Below are 24038 nucleotides of genomic sequence, written 5' to 3'. Positions count from 1 at the left end.
GCACTCCTCAGCAAATGTACAAGAACAGAAATTAAAACAAACTGTCTCTCAGACCACAGTGCAATCAAACTAGAACTCAGGACTACGAAACTCAATCAAAACCGCTCAACTACATGGAAACTGAACAACCTGCTCCTGAATGACTACTGGGTACATCACGAAATGAAGGCAGAAATAAAGATGTTCTTTGAAACCAATGAGAACAAAGATACAACATAGCAGAATCTCTGGGACACATTTAAAGCAGTGTGTAGAGGGAAATTTATAGCACTAAATGCCTACAAGAGAAAGCAGGAAAGATCTAAAATTGACACTCTAACATCGCAATTAAAAGAACTAGAGAAGCAAGAGCAAACACATTCGAAAGCTAGCAGAAGGCAAGAAATAACTAAGATCAGAGCAGAACTGAAGGAGATAGAGACACAAAAAACCCTCCAAAAAATCAATGAATCCAGGAGTTGGTTTTTTGAAAAGATCAACAAAATTGACAGACCGCTAGCAAGACTAATAAAGAAGAAAAGAGAGAAGAATCAAATCGACGCAATTAAAAATGATAAAGGAGATATCACCACCGACCCCACAGAAATACAAACTACCATCAGAGAATACTATAAACACCTCTACGCAAATAAACTGGAAAATCTAGAAGAAATGGATAATTTCCTGGACACTTACACTCTTCCAAGACTAAACCAGGAAGAAGTTGAATCCCTGAATAGACCAATAGCAGGCTCTGAAATTGAGGCAATAATTAATAGCCTACCAACCAAAAAAAGTCCAGGACCAGATGGATTCACAGCTGAATTCTACCAGAGGTACTAGGAGGAGTTGGTACCATTCCTTCTGAAACTATTCCAATCAATAGAAAAAGAGGGAATCCTCCCTAACTCATTTTATGAGGCCAACATCATCCTGATACCAAAGCCTGGCAGAGACACAACAAAAAAAGAGAATTTTAGACCAATATCCCTGATGAACATCGATGCAAAAATCCTCAATAAAATACTGGCAAACCGGATTCAGCAACACATCAAAAAGCTTATCCACCATGATCAAGTGGGCTTCATCCCTGGGATGCAAGGCTGGTTCAACATTCGCAAATCAATAAACATAATCCAGCATATAAACAGAACCAAAGACAAGAACCACATGATTATCTCAATAGATGCAGAAAAGGCTTTTGACAAAATTCAACAGCCCTTCATGCTAAAAACGCTCAATAAATTCGGTATTGATGGAACGTACCTCAAAATAATAAGAGCTATTTATGACAAACCCACAGCCAATATCATACTGAATGGGCAACAACTGGAAAAATTCCCTTTGAAAACTGGCACAAGACAGGGATGCCCTCTCTCACCACTCCTATTCAACATAGTGTTGGAAGTTCTGGCTAGGGCAATCAGGCAAGAGAAAGAAATCAAGGGTATTCAGTTAGGAAAAGAAGAAGTCAAACTGTCCCTGTTTGCAGATGACATGATTGTATATTTAGAAAACCCCATTGTCTCAGCCCAAAATCTCCTTAAGCTGATAAGCAACTTCAGCAAAGTCTCAGGATACAAAATTAATGTGCAAAAATCACAAGCATTCTTATACACCAGTAACAGACAAACGGAGAGCCAAATCAGGAATGAACTTCCATTCACAATTGCTTCCAAGAGAATAAAATACCTAGGAATCCAACTTACAAGGGATGTAAAGGACCTCTTCAAGGAGAACTACAAACCACTGCTCAGTGAAATAAAAGAGGACGCAAACAAATGGAAGAACATACCATGCTCATGGATAGGAAGAATCAATATCGTGAAAATGGCCATACTGCCCAAGGTAATTTATAGATTCAATGCCATCCCCATCAAGCTACCAATGAGTTTCTTCACAGAATTGGAAAAAACTGCTTTAAAGTTCATATGGAACCAAAAAAGAGCCCGCATCTCCAAGACAATCCTAAGTCAAAAGAACAAAGCTGGAGGCATCACGCTACCTGACTTCAAACTATACTACAAGGCTACAGTAACCAAAACAGCATGGTACTGGTACCAAAACAGAGATATAGACCAATGGAACAGAACAGAGTCCTCAGAAATAATACCACACATCTACAGCCATCTGATCTTTGACAAACCTGAGAGAAACAAGAAATGGGGAAAGGATTCCCTATTTAATAAATGGTGCTGGGAAAATTGGCTAGCCATAAGTAGAAAGCTGAAACTGGATCCTTTCCTTACTCCTTATATGAAAATTAATTCAAGATGGATTAGAGACTTAAATGTTAGACCTAATACCATAAAAATCCTAGAGGAAAACCTAGGTAGTACCATTCAGGACATAGGCATGGGCAAAGACTTCATGTCTAAAACACCAAAAGCAACGGCAGCAAAAGCCACAATTGACAAATGGGATCTCATTAAACTAAAGAGCTTCTGCACAGCAAAAGAAACTACTATCAGAGTGAACAGGCAACCTACAGAATGGGAGAAAATTTTTGCAATCTACTCATCTGACAAAGGGCTAATATCCAGAACCTACAAAGAACCCAAAGAAATTTACAAGAAAAAAACAAACAACCCCATCAAAAAGTGGGCAAAGGATATTAACAGACATTTCTCAAAAGAAGACATGCATACAGCCAACAGACACATGAAAAAATGCTCATCATCACTGGCCATCAGAGAAATGCAAATCAAAACCACAATGAGATACCATCTCACACCAGTTAGAATGGCGATCATTAAAAAGTCAGGAAACAACAGGTGCTGGAGAGGATGTAGAGAAATAGGAACACTTTTACACTGTTGGTGGGATTGTAAACTAGTTCAACCATTATGGAAAACAGTATGGCGATTCCTCAAGGATCTAGAACTAGATGTACCATATGACCCAGCCATCCCATTACTGGGGATATACCCAAAGGATTATAAATTATGCCGCTATAAAGACACATGCACACGTATGTTTATTGCAGCACTATTCACAATAGCAAAGACTTGGAATCAACCCAAATGTCCATCAGTGACAGATTGGATTAAGAAAATGTGGCACATATACACCATGGAATACTATGCAGCCATCAAAAAGGATGAGTTTGTGTCCTTTGTAGGGACATGGATGCAGCTGGAAACCATCATTCTTAGCAAACTATCACAAGAACAGAAAACCAAACACCGCATGTTCTCACTCATAGGTGGGAACTGAACAATGAGATCACTTGGACTCGGGAATGGGAACATCATACACTGAGGTCTATCATGGGGAGGGGGGAGGGGGGAGGGATTGCATTGGGAGTTATACCTGATGTAAATGACGAGTTGATGGGTGCAGCACACCTACGTGGCAGAAGTATACATATGTAACAAACCTGCACGTTATGCACATGTACCCTACAACTTAAAGTATAATAATAATAAATTAAAAAAAAAAAAAAAAACAAGAAAAAAAAAATACAAAAAACTAGCCGGGCGAGGTGGCGTGCGCCTGTAGTCCCAGCTACTCGGGAGGCTGAGGCAGGAGAATGGCATAAACCCGGGAGGCGGAGCTTGCAGTGAGCTGAGATCCGGCCACTGCACTCCAGCCTGGGCGACAGAGTGAGACTCTGACTCAAAAAAAAAAAAAAAAAAAAAAAAAAAAAATACAGTTTACTGACTATAAGTATCTCAGTAAAGTTGGTTAAAAGAATATCATTTAAGACCACACATATATAAGAATTGTGTTTGCATCAAAGGTTTTTCCTTTTTTATTAATACACAATAATTGTACATACTAAACGGGGTACGTGTGATATTTTGATATATGCATATAACGTATAATGATCAAATAAGAGTAACTGGAATATTTATCACCTCAAACATTTCTCATCTATTTGGAAACACGTAATATTTTTAAGCTGGTAATCTGGTAATTTTTTTAATGTACAAAGAGAATTTCTTACCAAGCCAGAGAGTCTGACCTAGTGACTCTGTTTCAATTTTTGGTATTATCTACTAAAAATTCTAATGTCTGTTACAGGATTTCTACTCTCTGTTGTTCCAACTCTTGACTCTGAGGACAATATATAGGAATAGGAATGATGCCTGCATTACATTCATGAAAGTCACTATATGTAGGCTTTAAATAATGACGTGAGAATAATCACTGATCCTTTTCTTGGCACATTCTCACAAGTAAATTAGGTAATGCCTAGGCTCGAGTAAAGGACCTTAGGAACAAATATATATCCAGTGGAAATTTGCAGAGAAGAATAAATGAAAATGTCTGCTGGGAGAGTTAACAGACATTTTCACTTTTGCTAACTTAACAAGTCTGTAATAACAAAACAGACATAACTACTTTTTTGTGGGGCCAGATTGCTAAAGAGAATTTGCCCATCTCATTCTAACTCAATGATTTTTGTATCACCTGATGGGGAGATTGTCTTTTCATAATTAACTATGTTGCTCTAAACTCCTTGCTTCTCGGGTAAGAGATTTTACTAATTATTCCAAACACATCACAAATCATATTATATCATGTTCCAATCTATAACATGATGGAACATGATATTTCGCGATAGCCATTCAGAATCCAGAGCCTACTGGCTCCACAGTGCAACAGTATTTTGTAGTATCAACTCTGGATTTACCAATCAAGAGATTAGACACTGAGGTTACTGGACTGAAACTACCCATTACACATGTTTTATTTGGCCAAGATGGTATTAACAATAAATTTAAAATTGTATAGGTAGAAAATGTTTTCCCCACTTCACCATGGTCTCCATTCTCCTTTACAGCATTACATCTGGCCTCACTTTACTTATTCACACTACGTGAACTTGATTTTATAATCCATTCTCTAGCTCTAGAAAGCATATTAATTTTTTCCTAAAAATGTCTTTAACAGGTGAGAATCTGCCATTTGGTTTGTGGTTGACATCAGGTTCAAGGCTGGAAGACAACATACTACGCAGGCTCAGAGACAGCAGAGAGATGAATGCAGGTCTAGAGGTGAGACGTATGCACTACAGATACACAGGAAAGGATGTCAGTATTAGTTGGGAGAAGAGGAATGGAAGAGTTTTCAGCCCAAAAGAGACTGCATTCAAATGCATCAGGATGGGTCATTCTACCCTCACTAAGTTAATTAAGAGGCATAATAAAGATGACAGCTAAATTAATGAGATGGATTAACAAAGCATGTTAAATTAAACAAATATTGAATATTTAATATGAAAAGATGGACTCCATAATAACCATTGCTTTTTTCCCCTATCTTTGTCTGTTAAAAGCCCCATTACCAGCCTCACCACCCACCCACCACCACATCTACGTACTCACACAAAAATACAGGCTTCTTCATCACAGGAGAGAGACACACAGCAGCCACTAAGCTAATGTCTCTCACCTCTAATGCCATAGTAATCCGTCCAAAATTTAGACCTGTATCTCAATCTAGGCCAATCAGGATTTCTCCTTAGGCAATTTCAAGTTCTTGCTAGAGTTCCAAACCCACATTTTGTCCTGGTTAGAATAACTGAGCAAAATATTCCTTCACCCTGTATGCCTTCCTCTCCTCACCCAGACCCACCACTCTCCACCCCTATACAAAATGATGACATGCAGAAAGAAGTAGGGAAGAAAGAGAACAGTCGAGCATTATTCAAGTTCTTCTTAAGGCCAGCACCACTCCTGTCTTTTAAGTGATGTGTCACTTAGTCCAGAGCTCTAACTATGAAGTATTAAATCCTGTGATTCTTCAAGTTTAAATTGCTTAGACACAGGAAGATCACCCCTCAAAAAAATCCCCAATTTAACTTTTGCTTGAAAGAGCCCTCCATTTGAGACAAAAATAAAATTTCTGGATTATTTCCCTTCTAAATTATGTATATATTGCCTCAGTTCTCTATTTCAGTTCATGCATATAGTGACTGAAAGAAAATACAATCCAGTACTTTCTGCTCTGTTGACAGTCAACAGTAGGATTCCCTCTTTTTTCTTTTTCTTTTTTTTTTTTTTTGAGACGATGTCTTGCTCTGTCACCCAGGCTGGAGTGCAGTGGCCGGATCTCAGGTCACTGCAAGCTCTGCCTCCCGCGTTCACGCCATTCTCCTGCCTCAGCCTCCCAAGTAGCTGGGACTACAGGCACCCGCCACCACGCCCGGCTAATTTTTTATATTTTTAGTAGAGACGGGGTTTCACTGTATTAGCCAGGATGGTCTCGATTTCCTGACCTCGTGATCCACCCGCCTCAGCCTCCCAAAGTGCTGGGATTACAGGTGTGAGCCACTGCGCCTGGTCAGGATTCCCTCTTGATTGAACATGTCTTTCATAATAGTCACCGATGTTCTCTGTGACACATAACTTCTCCTGAAGCTGAAATCTCATGTATTCATCTAATATAAGATTCACTCATTTTATTTAGCTCCCATTACATAAAAAGCTTACTCTCACTCTGCAATTTGCAGCAAGTCCTAATAAAGAGCACTGGAGTGACAATACATTATTTATGGTAAATAGAGACGGGGTTATTAAAAAAAATCATTACAAATTACATTCATGTTGAATATGGTGAACCTGATTTAAAAAACAAATTATATTTATGCCAAAGAACAATATCTTGTTTAAGTCTTTTAATCAACATTGTACATGCTATGTAATTCTGAAAGAAATATTCATACTACTTATAAAGAGGCATTAAAAACTACTTATTAATAGGTATAAATACAATAAGCAGAGTGCATAAAACTAGTCTAATTGCACCCCAAATATTTCAGTCAAAAATAGGTACATTTACAGAAAGTAGTAACAACTTTTAATCATTTAATTAAAACGTCTTAAAGTTGCCAAGATAATTGACATGATCATCATCAGAAATACATGTTCATCAGAAACATTAAATTTCTTTCTTTTAAGAAGAGAAAATAAAAATACTTTGTTTTCTGAACTTTCCCTAAGCTATTTCACATAATGGTAATGGCTTCTTACTGAATATTTGTGGTAATAATCTCAAATTTTCCTAGGACCTGCCGTATTGTAAGTATCCTATTTCTAGTGATGGCTTGATGTGACAGGATGCACTCAATTTTATTTTTCCAGAAAAGGAATGCATTCTGCTCTGCTTTTTTCCTACTCAAAGAGCCGCCATTCTATAAATGTTCTCAACAGGCAAATCCAAAGTGGGTACTCTGCTTTTACTAAACTAGAAACAAAAACTCAGACAGTGAGAAAGTCTGTAGCTTCACTGGAGAGAAGTGGAAGGGAGAGGAAATTATTCACTCTCTTGGACTTTTAAGCAACTTCCTGGCTTTCTGTCATGCTTGTTGTAGACCAGTGGGAGGTATCTTCTCATAAGACCATGAAGCCAATACTTATTTTAAAACAGATGAATTTTGGAAAACAAATTTTTTTTATCAAGATTGTTTTCCTTTCATAATTCAATTAGTATATGTTATAATGAAATTTTGTACATTTTCATTACAAAATTAAATAAAGATCCTTGGCATTTCTAAAAAAGTAGTGTTGGCCGGGCACGGTGGCTCACGCCTGTAATCCCAGGACTTTGGGAAGCAGAGGCTGGCGGATCACGAGGTCAGAAGATTGAGACCATCCTGGCTAACACGGGGAAACCCCGTGTCTACTAAAAATACAAAAAAAATTAGCCAGGCGTGGTGGCAGGCGCCTGTAGTTCCAGCAACTCAGGAGGCTGAGATGGGAGAATGGCATGAACCCGGGAGGCAGAGCTTGCAGTGAGCAGAGATCGCTCCACTGCACTCCAGCCTGGGCGACACAGCGAGACTCCATCTCAAACAAACAAACAAACAAACAAACAAAAGGAGTATTGAACTTATGTGTGGTGAATTAGAAGGAAGCCTCTTCATGAAGTTTTGCTACGGGTCTTAGGTTTTAAAGCCTTATGGACACCCTGTGTATTGGACTCATGTAAATATCTGGCATGTTTTGGAGCACATGTTTAAGTACATTTTGGTAATAGCTTCATTCATAAAGCTGCAAATCAAGTGGCATTGTATATACTTTTATATTTAAAAGAAAAAATTATTAAACATATATGAATACATTAAGATAAAAGAAGTGATTGCCAGAATGATATAATGAAAGTCATACAAATTTTAGAAGAATCAAAATACAAGATGTTCTTTTTAAACTTGGAAATAAGAACTCTCATCACAGTTATAGAAAAACAAGTGACACCATGGGCAGTTATCCTGTTAGGGTATATTTCAACAAAACCAAGGCAGATAAGGTAGTACGATGGCACTCAAAGTATATCCCTTATGAAAATAAACTATTTTGTCATAATTGGACATGAGATATTCTGGTTACTTAAGTATTCTACCTTACAAAATATATTTTCAAAGAATTAGATTAAAACCAAATAGTGTTGATTCTGAAGCTGGTGAGTAAAATGTAATATTTCCTCAGAGAAGGCAGAAAGTCACAATGGGGACATTTGTTTCCATTAATAAACAAGGGGAAGTCACACATGGTAATGGGTGGATGATCCTTTTTCTGGGTTGGTTAGAGGTGCCACTTGCAGTTTCATATCGATGAACCTCATCTTACGAAAATGTAAAAATCTACATTACCACAGGGAAAAGTTACGGAGGTGATCATTCAATTACAAAAGGGTTCTTATTTAAATTATTCACACAGAGTTACTTTAAATAGCGTATTTTCTTTGTGCATATAAATCTTTCATTGATCATTAGTTGCTTAAAAGAGAAGGGAGGACAGAGCCTCTTAAACCTGACATGTTAAGCCACTGCTAATTGAAAATCAATCAGAAATGAAGGGAACACTTCTCTGAAATTATGATGATTCAATTTACCCACGAATCTGTGGGAACATACTAAGTTGGTAAAGTAAGGTTTGACAGGAATGCTGTGTTTTAACATGAAAGCATAAAATACTGGTAACCTATCTTTATAATCTTATTCAAGCACCGGTTATTTTTCATGAAGAGTGCATATAATTTAGAAATCCTTAGTTATTTAGCCAAAATTCGAGAGGAAATTTATGGATGAACATATCTCTTTATATTCAAACTTCAAATGATGTGGATCTTTTTATAGTTTCTATTTTAATGGACATCAGTCATGTAGTGCATATTCTTATTCTGAAACCTCTTTCAATATTCTACAACATTATGTTCTTTGATCGGTTTATTTCTGATAAATTGGCACTTACTTTGCAAATTCAGGAGTAGTTCTTGTTAACATAGGATACTCACTGTATTTTTCTATGCTAGTAAAGTTCAATCATTAAGAATGACTTAGAAAGCTTTGTGATAACAGTGTTTGTCAGGGGAAAAGCAGCATTTTTTTTTTGGTATAAAATGGTATGACTATCATCAAAACCTTCATGAAGAACTTGACAGGCATAATAGTGTATAATTATTTTCCAGATCTCTTGTTTTAAAAAATATTATACCTGAATTTCCTCTGTTTATAAAAGAGAAATTTTTTTACTCTTATTTTTGCCTTGATGGTCATTTATAAATTCATGTGGCATAGTGTCCTTTAAATTATCATTTTCTTTAAATAAGAATATAAATAAATTTCTTCTATTATAACTATGTACTTACTATATGCATTTGGCTAGACTTGATGAATTAAGTAATCTAAAATCAGTAATTTCTATAATTAAAAAGTTTCATTGAATTACAAAAATTTAGTATGCATATTGCATCCTTAAAGGGGAGATGGAAATAAATTTTCTAAAATCTTATTTATCCTGTAATGAAGCCTGTATCTGCTGCCATAGTATGATACTGTAGTAAGAATATAAGCATGATCAAACAAAGCATTGACATTCAAAATGCATTTCAGGAATCTTCTATATACAGTACTCTTTTATAGCATTCAAATGTCTCAAATACTAACAGCAAACATGTATTGACTACTTAATATATGCCATGTAATGTATTAACTTTTACATGCATTATCTGATCAAATACTCGCATTACCTCCAGAGAGGTAGTACTATCTTGGTACCATTTTTATTGATTAGGAAACTGAAAGCTGGTTGTTCAAGGTCACACCAGAAGTAAGTGGTGGCACTAAATTGTCACATAGGTCTGTGTGAGACTTCAACTTGGAGCCACTACTGTACACTGACTCTTAATTATAACAACAAAAACATTAATAATGATAATATGATGATCACAAGGATGATGATAATGGCAATAACAAGCTTTTGTAAATTTTTTATGTAAAAAACATGTAGCCATTTTGGGTCTCCATTTTCTCATCAATAAATGAAAAAGGTTTAGCCAGGTGCGGTGGCTCATGCCTGTAATCCCAGGACTTTGGGAGGCCAAGGCAGGCAGATCACGAGATCAGGAGTTCAAGACCAGCCTGGCCAACATGGTGAAACCCCATCTCTACTATAAATACAAAAATTAGCTGGGCGTGGTGGTGGATGCCTGCAATCCCAGCTACTCGGGAGGCTGAGGCAGGATAATCGCTTGAACCCAGGAGGCGGAGGCTGCAGTGAGCCAGGATGATGCCATTGCATTCCAGCCTGGGCGACAGAGCAAGACTCTGTCTCAAAAAAAGAAAGAAAAAGCTTTGACCTGATAACTTCCAGACCCCCTCCACCTCCTAAAGTTCTTCATTTAGAATAGGGAAGATTTATACCTATATAACTTCTTAACTGACTGATAACAAATAAAACAGCAGTCTTAGTGCTGTAGCAAAAGAGTAATATGCATAATATGTGTCAGTGTCCAGCATGGGGACTAGACCGGGAGCTGGAAGCTTAAATGGACTCTCTGCATTGCTCTGTGACAGCACTCTTTCGTGGGCCTTTTCTTTGTTCTTCTTTCCCTTCTGGACCTTTTGAAAAGTAAGTGAACAAGAAAACTCACACTGTCTCTGTCCCAGTTTTTAAAGCCTTTAAACAAGTGCTTCGATGTAAATTTGCTTAAATTCCTTATAGATGCTGGATATGAGACCTTTGTCAGATATACAGTTTGCAAATACTTTCTCCCATTCTGCAGGTTTTCTGTTTACAAAGAGCTAAAAACAGACCTAACATTTGACCCAGCAATCCCATTACTGGATATATACCCAAAGGAATATGAATCCTTCTATCATAAAGGCACATGAATGCGTATGTTCATTGCAGCACTATTCACAAGAGCAAAGACACAGAATCAGTCTAAATGTCCATCAATAGCAGATTAGATTTTTTAAAAAGTGGTACATATACACCAGAGACTACTATGCAGGCATAAAAAAAGAATGAGATCATGTCCTTTGCAGGGACATGGATGGGGCTGGAGTCCGTTCTCCTTAGCAAACTAATGCACGAACAGAAAACCAAATACTGCATGTTCTCACTTATAAGTGGGAGCTAAATCATGAGAACACATGGACACAAAGAGAGGGAACAACCGACACTGGGGCCTACCTGAGGGTGGAAGGTGGGAGGAGAGAGAGGAGAAGAAAAAATAACTATTGGGTACTAGGCTTAGTACCTGAGTCACAAAATAATCTATACAACAAACTCCTGTGACACAAGTTTACTTATATAACAAACCTACAAATGTGCCCCTGAACCTAAAATAAAAGTTTTTTTTAAAAAAGTGCTTTAACTGACTTCCAAACTTTTGGATATCATTGGCCCACAGGAGCTGTTCTTACCTTCACGTCCATCTTTTTTATGGGATTGCAAACCTGTCCTAGAACTAGGGCTTGACTACTTAAAACTTTTTTTTTTTTATTTTTGGAGACAAGGTCTCACTCTGTCACGGAGGCTGGAGCGCAGTGGCACAGTCATGGCTCACTGCAGCTTCAATCACCCCAGCTCAAGTGATCCTCCCACCTCAGTTTCCCAAGTAGCTGGGACTACAGGTGCATGCCAACACACCAAGCTAATTTTTGTATATTTGTAGATATGAGGTCTCACTATATTGACCAGGCTGATCTCAAACTCCTGAGCTCAAGGGATTGGCCTGCCTCAGCCTCCCAAAGTGCTGGGATACCAGGCGTGAGTGACCGTGACTGGTCCTGACCACTTAAAACATAAAAAGCAATTTCAACTTCTACTTAGATAGCAGTTTTTAAAGCAAACATGCAAAGTTGTATTTCCTTCCAAACCCATTTCTCCTCTCTGTCACCAAAAAGTGACTGAATTTGGGAATCTGAGATAATCATATAAGTTAGGTCACACAATGACCTAAACATACGAATACTAGTTTCCATTTATTGATTTATCGCCTGTTTAATGATATATGATAATAACTTAAATACTGGTATGGCAAATATTCCTTTTTAGGTCAGTCACAATTTTTAGGGTACTTTTTGGTTTTAAAAGTAAGATAGACTACGAGAGCTGTTAAGAGTTACCACTTTCATGTACCTGGGGATGATAAATTTGGATTCAGTAGAATTGAATGCCATAGTTTAAATAATTATAATACCAGTCTGTATTTATCTTTCCATGGTTTAATTATTATGTCTATTTGTCCAAAAGCTTTAATTTATGTCTAACACGTTTATTTCAGACACTAGAAATATGCTGATTGGTATGTCTTTATTCTTAAGTGGGCAAAAAGAACCACATTTTCCATAAAAAGCTTGGACTTGGGATATTATTGTTTTTCTCCTAGTAGAAAGGGAAGTTTTATGGTTTTTTAATTTGTGTTTGTTGGTGAAAATATTCTTGTATATGCTCTATGATCCAGTAAAATCAAATCAATGGCCTTACATTTGCTTATGACAACCAGTAGCATAAACGTAGATGAGAAAATCTGGCCGATACCGACTTTCCTATCTCTGGGAACTGTCATATTTACATCACTTGTACAACTCAGCAAAACAATAATTTTTAGAATCAACAGTATTACCTGACACTTTCAGAATTGGGTATCAAATTCAACACTTAAATAATGTTGTTTCTAGAGTATTTATATTAAGTATTTTCTCACCCTAGAGAGGAAACAAAAAGATTTCCCAAGTTTACTAATACAGAGTAGTAACGATTCAGAAAAGGTGTGGTCAATTATGATCTATAATAAAATGTATAGACATTTTCCTTTGGTCTATTCCAAATCTAAAATTCTGCAACTACAGTATGGTGGAACAAGCCAAGGAGTGCTAATTAATTTCTAGTTTGACATTTTATTTTAATTAGCCTATAGTTAAATTGGATAAAATTGCATATATTGGATAAAATGTGTATCCTTTTACTAAGGTCTATGTTTAAAAATTTGAAGTTTCTTTATGTCCTCAACCATTTTCCTCCAGATGTTAGAATCTGGTGAATCCTTGTTACCCACTCAGATACAAAAAATGCTTGCTTTTTAATAAGCTTAACAACGAGAATAAATTAGTAAAGAAAAATAAGAGTACGGTTGGGCAGCTTACACCGTGAAATCTACACATTATATTCTCTTGCAGAAAATTTAGAGATGTGTGTCCTTTGTGTTGTGAACAACTTATTGTCAATTAGTGTTTATTGACATTCCATGTGCCCAGAGTACATCACAAAATTACCGGTTACTGTATTAAGAAACATAGAATCTGGAGGAAGGTCCTCGTTGAGCATTAGGATGAGCAAGAGAAGAAAATGGATGGAGATTAGAGACATTCAATTAGGTTTGTATGTTTTCTCAAGGGTAGGCATTTACCTAAATGGGCTAGATCTTTCAAATATGGATAAACTCAAAGAGCTGCCACTTGTACTTAATGAGTGAAGAGAGAAAAAGAGGTAAAAGAGAGGAGAGAGAAGTGAATTTAATATCAAAGAAGAGATCTTTAAGAGTTTTATGTTATAAAGATATATCCTTTTATTAATTTTGTTAAAGATTAAGTGGTATTTATACTTATTACATACTTCTGGTGAGAGTTTATACAACTTCTCTGGTAAGAATTCTGAAAATATGTACTAAAAACCTTTAACAAAATTATTTCTACCAGTATTTTTACTTTTAGAAATGTGTTCTGTTGAGATAATTATAAAGTCAGGGGGAAAATGTATAGGTAAAGACCATCACATTATTTATAATAACAAAAATGTGAAGAATTCAAATTTCCAGCAATATATATGAAATTATATGACATTCACATCGGCCATTAAAAGGATATTTTGTGAGAATATTTAATAGGAGCAGAATGTGTTTATAATATAGAGTGTAAGAAAAAGATTCTTTTCTCTATTTCCCCAAAATTTTTACCATTAACCTTTATAATTATTTTAAAGCCAACACTGACATTTAAATAAAGTGATACCCGTATCTAGATAAGCAATTAATGATAATTTTCAGTGAATTCTGAGTTGTAAAATATAATCTGTATCATTAGGTCAAGAGTAGGGTGGATTTCTACTCTTTGAAAGTTTGGTAGCGATGGAATATGCTATCTGTTCTGGAAGGTTCTGAAAGTGGGCTCCTGGCCATAACAGGCAGGCCACATCTCTGAATGACATTCTCAGGGCTCAGGTTTAGCAAGACAATTGTGTCTGTCTTTTGATTCTCTTGACTATAGTAGTCTGAAAAAATACTCAGCCTCACCTCCCAGATTGACTTTCAGAACAGTACAGTGAAATTTCTGGGCCTTTTGCCCAAAAAAAGTGCTACTCATATATTTGCTGATGCCTGAAAGTTATGTAAAATGGACAATGTTCTTTTTTTGACATTTAGAAATAACATACAGGTGCCACTTAAAATGGAAATGCCAGGTTGTGACCACATATTGATTGAAATTCAAACTCGACAATTTACATATTTTATGTGAATTTAGTTTCCATTATATGATGTTTTCCTAAAAAATCTTTTAGTGCTTTCTTTCTACAATAAAAGAATTTAAATGACCACTATCAAATCCTTTCCAGTTTAAAAAGATGAAGGAATTAGAAGAACAGGACACAAGGGATATAGAAAATGGGAAATGTAGGCATGGCCAGCAAATGGCAGAGAAAATGAATTTGAAGATGAAGAGCAAATCCATGCACTTCATGATTATATCAAAGTTCATTATTAATGAATTACATATATTTGTGAGCAAACTAGAGAATCTATGGACACACAGTTACTAGGGTTGATTGGATATGTGTGTAACTTAACTAGGATGCTCAAGTTAGGTCACCAGACAAGTACAAGCTCAGCTTTGTGTAATTCCTGATGATTTTTCTTATAATGTAACTCTTACAAGAGTTTGGTTATCCTCTGAGGTCAACTCTCAATTTGGGAACAAGTGGAGGCAAACCTCTGAATACTTTGACAGTACAATTCTGTTGAAGGTTTTCATCTTCTCATAAGAGAGTAAGTTATAAGTTCCCCATCATGGGTGCAGTCCACCCTCTTCACTCCAACCCATGACTCTTCACTCAGTCCCTCTTTCTTAGGATTTCTATCATATTTTGAACCTGCTGAATAGGTAGTTTTGTCAAATGTGGAAAGGGCAAAAATTAAATCCTTAAGAAAATGAAAATTCAAAATACATATTTTGGAAAAAATGTATATTTTAGGCACCTCATCTCAAGTCTTTTTTGTCTTTAATATTCTTTCCTATTTTCACTTACCCTTTTTGATTCACCTACTAGCAATGCTAGCAAAGTAGCAACAACACTATTAAGGTAGTTACTTCAAATCAACTGTTGCTCACAAATCCAAGGATTAAGGTTGAATTTCTCTAACTAGAAAATGATTTACCTGTACACTATGAACCAAAATCCTAAAACAACAAAATAAGTTGCTTAAAAGAATCCACTAGTTTAGTCAGTGGTTAAAGAGACCTCATGCTCCTTTCTGAGTGACAATAAAGGATTTAAGAGAACTTTTTGAAGCATTTTAGTAACAGACATGCCCATATTTCTTCAAATGAATGTATAGTCACTTCCAATTTGCATAAGAAATTTCCATATTTTTAATTTGCTGTGGTTAGTCTTAGTGACTTTGTTCAAGAGAAGGTAAAGTTTTAAATATAGCTTTAGCAATTATTTTATTTTGTTAAACACTGTGGTAAGAGGTAGAGAACAATCTAACTTATTACAAATTCAAGGACAATAAAAAGAAACCCTATGGGCAACAATCAACCATAAAATTCTTTTAATTACATCGTCAAGCAAAGGCATACAATTAATTTTATTTTTAATGTGTTCATAATAGTAACTGGTACCATAAAACCCTTCGTTCTTGGCCCAAAATGTTTATAGTTTTATGTAACTCCTTAGAAATACATCTTCCTATGAATTATTGAAAGATCAGTATGAGCATGGCTACTTATGAGAATTTATATATAAAAATGTATTCAAAATATAGCAATAAATTCTAATGTAATTAAGGATGCCATAGCATGCATAAAGTGCATGATAAAATTTGAGTACATCTATTTGCTTCATATGTGACATTGTTTTAATGCTATTTATAATCTTCCATCTCAAAATAACAGCAATTATAATACTTCTTGCATATATATGACATTAATTCAAAAGGCTTGAATCAAATAAAGATATTAACTGCACCATTACAAACAAATCTTTTCTGCCAAAGTTTATGGTATATGCATGCATACTACATTTCAAATAAAATAAGACCTAAGAGAATATAACAGAATTACTATGTATATATTTATAATTAAGAGAGAAATTTTTCATAATTTGGTATAACTGAACATAGCTAAATCAAACTCAAAATTTCTAGATGAACCTCTAAGATAAGTCAGAATTCTGATTTGTATATAATTGTATATTTTTTCAAAACATATTTTGTCTATAGCCTTATGTCCCAAATCTGCTAGTCCCTTAACCAAAAGTCACTTGGTCATATTTTATTAATATATTATCCAAAATATAACTAGCAAAATTTATATTATATTTGATTACACTTAAAATGTTTTTTAACCATAATGGTGACATTTATTTTAATAAATTGAATCTTTTCCCCTAAATTTCAGAAATTGCATCTTAACCTATTAATAGATATTATAAATCAAATTGTTCCATAGTGCCTGTTTGAAAACCAATTCAAACCTTATAAGATAGCACTGCAATACCATCACTAAAATCATCAGTCTATTTCATTTTCCAATAACCATCTAAATAGCATGTGAGGTTTTACATCCATATGTCCAACTGGGTCCTAAGGCACGCACCACAAGGAATGAAATGGCTAGGTATGCTAGCATTTTCTAACTCTATTCCCTATGAATACAAATGGATTTAGCTGCGAGTATTACATTGGGTTACAATCTAGGCTTATTAACTGTCACAATGTAATGAGAACAGTATATTAACTAGAATTAAGGAATTACTCACCCAGCTGGGTCTCCTGAATTGTCAGTTTACTTTCCATAGGATACAAAAGCTTGGGTGGCTTATCAGTCAGAGGGGCTGAAAAACAACAACAATAATAATACAGAGACTTATGGTTATGCTGCATAAAATTAAAAGATAGAATACAGTCTATTTTCCCAAATATTTTTCATTTTCAAAGTAGTATTAAAGCACTCCACCAAGTAACGATGAACATACTGCAGATAACACCTTCAGGCAAGCTGAAAAGCTATTAGATTGTACATGAGTAAAATATAACACTTCCAGATTGACAGTCACACGACACTAATGAATTAGACCATCAGGATTGGTCAGTCCCTGTGAACATATAACTGTGTTTCAGAAAGCATTTTCAATTTGTTCTTTGTTTTACTTTTAATGGGATGTCCTATATTTTTTTCTGTGTTAATTAAAGCACACATGATATATGTGGCATGTGTTACAATGATTTTTTTGGCATAAAGTTGTCTCATTATTCTTAATTCCATTCCTAGTTTCCATATCCTAGATCACATCATTTCAAAACCTGCCACTTAGTTATTACATTAAGTATTTCCTACATACATAATCTAAGTGAGGTAGATGTGGCATTAAATTAGCACAAGTACAAGCATGCACACCCACACCAAAGGAATATTTTAAATGATGTTTTCCATTTAGTCTAAACTCTTTCTTACTATTATCCATTACATTTTATAGTGTTTTTTGCTAATTTGCATGATATACTCTCTTCGATTTTAAGCTTCTACACATTTCTGCTCTGTGCTCTCGTCAATTTCAATTATCAGCCCATAAATCTAAGAGTTTGTCATTAGGAATCTTGAAGATAGGTTTTCCATTGCATACTTCATTCCTAGCCAAACTAGACTATATCCGGATTTTAGTCAGTTCTCCTTCATTTAGCCTCCTCACTCTGCCCTGCCCTCTCTAATAGAATTGCCTAGGTCCCTTGAAACCTGTCCCTGAAATTTCTACTCTGTATCAAGTATATAAATTATCAATTAATGATTGCTAAACTAAATGTTTTTGCTTTGAGGGTTTTCTTTCTTCTTTGCCAAGTGGACATGCCAGCTTGGTTGATAGCTGGAAGGCTAATCTAGGCAGAACTGTGGAGTTGACCACATATACTTATCACCAGAGGGTTCAAGAATTCAAGCTTTAGCAGCTTGCCTCCTCTTCTCTTTAAAGGAAAACACATTAAGTACAAAGAAATGACGTACCCCAAGTCAGAGAATAAAAGGAATGAGTTTTGAGTTTTAGTTTGGAAGAACAACCTCATATATGATTGATAGCTTTTGTTCATAGCTAACGGAATAATTATCCATTCATCTTTATTACTATTTAACAAGAGGATAGAAATAAAGGGCAAAGGAAAGTTTGGGTAATAGGATGAGATCAATCGCTTTGAAATTCTTCTCAAAGATATGACATCACTCTGATTAATCTTTAATACTCTTATTTCCTGCCTAAAGTGATCTTAATGGATTTTATTTTTCTACTGCCTACATAATCAGCTTATTCACTAAATATTGGCAAAATAGTTTGCCATTAATAGATTGGAAATCTACATTTCTTAGACTCTGGTTATCTAATGGTTTCAGTGAATTTCAAAAGCAAATATGGTATCTAAATAAGTGTTGTATTCAGTAAATTATGTCAGTTTAAATAATCTTGTAATTATGTAGTTACAAGTAGACAACTTGACAGTTTTTCACAGAAAGCAGCTGAGAGAACTGTTCCCTGTTCAAATGCACACCACATTAGTTTGCAGTAAGGCAAAAAATAAAGATCTCTAGAGAAAGATAATAAAACTGTATGCAGTACATTTGTTCAGAAATACAAAATGGTTTTGTGGTTCTCCATCATAACCCACCACCCACTTGATGGCATAATGTTACCACATCCTTAATATCTTTCATATTACTTTCATGTGGCAAACTAGATGTTAGTAAAGGAATTCTTTAAAGCTCAGTCATGGAATTATAGAACGCTGAAGCCAGGAAGAATTATATGCTTATTAAGTTCTTTGATTTGGAAACTGTGTTCTCTAACACGGTATGATTTTCACCATGTCCCTCTGAGTAGGTGGAGTTTGGGGGTGCCCACTGGGCTTGGTTCCCTGCCTTGTTGTGCCACCCACTTCTCTTTGACAAAGGTAGCTCTGCTTTTATTCTACCTTATACATCAGTATTTCACCCAAGATGTTGACCAAACAAATCCAATTCAATTGATATATATTAAACATAATAATGTGCCAGATATTATGATAGAGGGTCTGTAATATCTTTAGTTTCTGCCCTTATACCTTACAAGTGCTTTGTAGTTAAAAAAATTAATAAAAATTTAAAAATAAATTTTATTTTAATAAAAAAATATTAACGTTTTAAAAAAACTGGACTGATTCAATTCTCTTATTTTAGAGATCAAAGATCTGAGGTACAAAAAGATCAAAAGGCTTGCCAAAGATAACAGAGCAAATTCAAGCTAGAATCCTTCCTAGATCTTTTCCTCCCCATTCTTTGTTATGTGCTCCTTGGAAAATTCTGTCAAGCAAATATTGCATGGGTCTGTGCAGTCTCCCCTCAAGGTGTGTGCAATCTGTTAGAAGAGTGGAAACATGCAACTAAATAATCATAACCTAGAGCAGAGAGATCTTGCAGTGCAATCTGTCATCATCTATAAGTGTCATGTTTTGGTATTGTGACGAGTATCAGTTGGATACAGTTCTCATGTGATTTTCCTGTCTTTGATAGAAGTGAAGGGAAACTTCCAGAGACCACAACAGCTGAGCCACTGATCTGACACATTGTCAAAATGACTGTGAAAAGGAGGTGATTGCTAAAGCTAAGATGTAGTTCAGGTCTACAGTCACTTGAGGATGACCAATTTTGCTGTCACAAAGGAAGAACATGAGCTCAATTTTCCATTATTTGAATGTTTCTGGAACATTATGGTATTTCATAAATATTAGTTGGATTCAACTGACAGAAGACAGAACTGGAAAACAAATGCGGCTATGGTAGTGACCAATTAAGATGAACATACACACAACCACAAAAACGCTCTTTATTTTCTGCATTGGCAAAGGTGGAACTAGAAGGAAATTCAAACAAATTACAATTTAAAAAGAAATGTTCTTAGCATTAGACCATGACTAAGCCAACTGGCTTTTTATAGTTAAGAAAACAACTTGTGTTACGGAGGCATTTCTCTCTTCCTTGAAAACACCTATACACACATATGGACACTCACTCACAAATGGAAATCACTTTGAAAACTAAACAAAGTGTAACAGTAATGATATGAAGCACAAGGTAATTTTAAATCCTAATCATATTTTGTCTACAAAAACCCACAGCAATTATAGTAGAGATTTTTCTCTCACTAATTTTGCATTAAACATAGCTTTGTATTCACCATAAAAAGTATTTTCAAGACTTCATTTTATTCTTCAGAACATCCTATTAACAACGGTAAAGCTTTAGAGTCATTTACAATAATAGCAGACCTCTTTTACAGAGTTATTAATGTCTCTGTTGACAAAACTGTTATGCATAATAGAAGGAAAATTTTAAGGACACTAATTTTTCTTACTAGCTACCAGTTAGAGAAACATCTAGAAGTCAGTATACATGAAGATGTGTACAGGATTGATTCCCTATCTATATTAAGTTTCCCTGAGTATTCATAAAGGGATATAGCGTGTCCCTCTTTTCCCCATCCCTTTTACACTTGAGCTATGGAACAGTAAAAAGTAAAACACTATCTTCCTAAAACAAAAATGACAACACCAGGGTAAAGAGGCCAAGAATCTTGAGTCTTTCTAAAGATCTTAACGTGGAGAGAAATGTGAGGTGTCTATAATACATGCACCTTTCTCTGTTGAACAATCACCTCTTTAAAATTTAATTTTAATCCTTCACATACTAATCCCTTAAATACTACTGAGAATACTTGATACATTTTGGATATCTATACTTATCGTACCATAAAATGTTTCTTTCAAAATCATATGTAATTTTCATAATGTATTTTAACCAGTTCCCTTCACTTGGTTTCTTAGAAGCATTGTGGTAGAGTAGGAAAGATTTCACACAGTTAGTGTTCAAGGAAACCGGTCTAACAGTTCCTGATTCTACCTTATTTGTTTGGCAAGTTGGATAAATTATTTAACATCTCTTAGTCTCAGTCTTTTTATATGGAGAATGTGACATAAATAGTCTTCCTGTGTGAATTATCATGAGAATTTAATAGGAAAACAGATTAAGTTCTTGCATATAGTAGATGGAAAATAAATCTGTTCTAATTATATCCATCAAAGTTTGGGACAATAGCATTTAGCAGCCTAGATAGCCTGACAAGAAAAATATTACTATTTGTGAAATAATGAACTGGACGTCCAACCAAAGGATCAAAAGGGGTTTAGACCCCTGATTTAAGATTCATTAACACTTTCCACATTACTTTCCATAGCAGGGGGATTGATCTATACTCAACAAATCAATTCAACAAAAATATTTTAAAGACTTTTAAATATGCAAGAAAATGTACAAGGATTATAAGGGGATCAAATGTAAACAAAACATAGCATTTAGTCCTGAAGGAGCTTATAATCTAGATAATTATAAATACATCCATATTCCAATTTCAAAAGCACTTATGAAGGACCTAAAATAGTCAGTACTAAATTAGAGATAAAAGAATGAGTAAGACATAGAGTCATTCATAAGGATGTTCATAGATGAGAGCATATTTATGATGCACTGTGGCGACTGCTATACTCAGAGATAACTTTTTGGTGACCTCATTTAAATCCACCAACTAAAACTGGTCACAAAAGATATTCACAGATTTATACAGCTGACAATAAAACATGCTTTGTGCAATTGCACTGACTCACTCCATTTTACAATAGGCTGTTTGTGCATTTTTTTTTTAACTTAAAAGAACTGACAAACAACTGCCTGTGTTCACAGATAGTCAGGGGAACTTGGATCACCCATAATGCTTCAACCTCTGAATGACTCAAGAGTGGAATTTCAGTTTTGCTTTCTTTGGCCTGGAATGCTTTAACATTAGTTTCTAATATTGGAGCATACATCTTGTGAGAGCTGTAGAATGTAAACACAATCTCATGGTCCTTGCTGAAGAAGGAAATGGATAGAAGAAAACATCAACATTTACTAGGTGAATCCACTTGGGGTGAAAGGGGTGCTCTAGTTTTCACTTATCTCTAATGCTTTGGGGTTGGCAACATTTCTCCTTTCTGTTGCAAATAATTATGGTGACTAACCACAAAGTCATGGAGATTCAGGAGCCTCAAAGAGTGAGGAGTGTCTAAGCAACTGAACAGAAAGGTGTGGGGAGATCAGTTGATGACTAAACTAACAACATATACAAGGTAACTTTGACTTAAGAGTCATGCCAAGGAGACAGAACAAATACTTCCAAGGAAGTAACTCATAATATATCTATCAAAATACATGTATTTAGGAAAGCCAAGGAATTCATTTGGCTAGCTTTGATACTTAGTATTTTGTTCATTTAATTTGATACGTGTGGTTTGTAGTTAAACTATAAAAATATTCATTTATTCATTCAAAAAATATTTTATAAAGTATTTCCTCTCTACCACGCACTGGGGGCTATAACAGTGAACAAGACAGACAAATTTATCCTTTCTTATGAAAGCCTGCATTCCAGAGAAGGAGAAACAAAAAAATCATATAAATGGATAGACACATAATATAAGGTCAGGTGATTACAAGTACTATGAACATTAAAGCAGCTATAGAGACTAACGTAAGTGCTACTTTAGAGAAAACTGTCAGGAAAGCTTGCTCTGAGGATCATTTGAAACCTATCTGTGAGAAGGGAAGAAGTGAGTCATATCAATACCTGGAGGATGTTTATGCCAGGCAGAGAGAAGAGCAAGTTCAAAGGTGCTGAGATGGAGTATACTTGGCATGCTTAAGAGAGGGCAAAAGAATGTCATTGTATCTATAATGATGTAAAAAAAGAGTGATAATGAATTCAAAGATAGCCACTGGTCGATGCAGGAAGGGCCTTATAGAACGTGGAAAGGACTTGGGTTTTATTCTAAGCACACTAGGAATGCTTTGGAGAGTTTTAAAAATAAGAGAGCCCCAAGTAGCATGTGTACCAGAGGTATCACTGGCATTTTGGTGTTCAAGTCTGGGAGAATGAAGTGGTGTGGAGGCAGAGAGGCAGAATGGAGGCAGGAAGGCAGGGAGGAAGATGTTGGGGCAGTCCAATGAAAGGTGATGACACAGTGTTCGTGGTGGAAGTGGTAGAATTCTTTTCCCTTCAGTATCTATTTGGTAGGTAGAACTAACACAATTTACTGATTGATTAGATGTGAATAGTAAATGAATGTCCATGAGTTAAGGGGGATGATCTCTAGTTATGAGCTTGAGCAGATACATGAATGGTGGTAGCATTTAACCATATGTGGAGACAACGTAAGAGAAGCAGGATTATGGGGGATTAATTATCCAGAGACAAGTTTTTATAAATCAGTTTAGTCACCTCTTTTTATCCATACGGACTAATTTTACTATTCAGTGTTGATTTATATTTCTAAAATGTAAAGCATTGACTGATGACTCATCTCCTTGTAATTCCCCAAAGGGAAGTGGTCTTGGAAAGTTTCATATTTTAGGCTAATGTCATAGTCATTTATTGTGAGATATACTCTGGCTAATTTCTACTATCCTTCACTTATTGAATAGGGAAACGTCGAAAGCC

General features: G+C 35.4%; 1 protein-coding gene across 1 annotated transcript in view; it reads right to left on the bottom strand.

Annotated features, from left to right (window-relative positions):
• The window catches only part of IL1RAPL1 (interleukin 1 receptor accessory protein like 1), a 1385688-nt gene that overhangs the window by 278646 nt on the left and 1083004 nt on the right, over positions 1–24038 (bottom strand). The window contains exon 6 of the mRNA XM_050776674.1: positions 17253–17327. Within this exon, the coding sequence (XP_050632631.1) occupies positions 17253–17327 (75 nt within the window). The remainder of the gene's footprint in view (positions 1–17252; positions 17328–24038) is intronic.

Source organism: Macaca thibetana, chromosome X, assembly GCF_024542745.1.
Source record: "Macaca thibetana thibetana isolate TM-01 chromosome X, ASM2454274v1, whole genome shotgun sequence".
NCBI classification, from domain to species: Eukaryota; Metazoa; Chordata; class Mammalia; order Primates; family Cercopithecidae; genus Macaca; species Macaca thibetana.
Note: the sequence above shows the minus strand (reverse complement) of the source record. Positions and strands in the feature narration are given on the sequence as shown.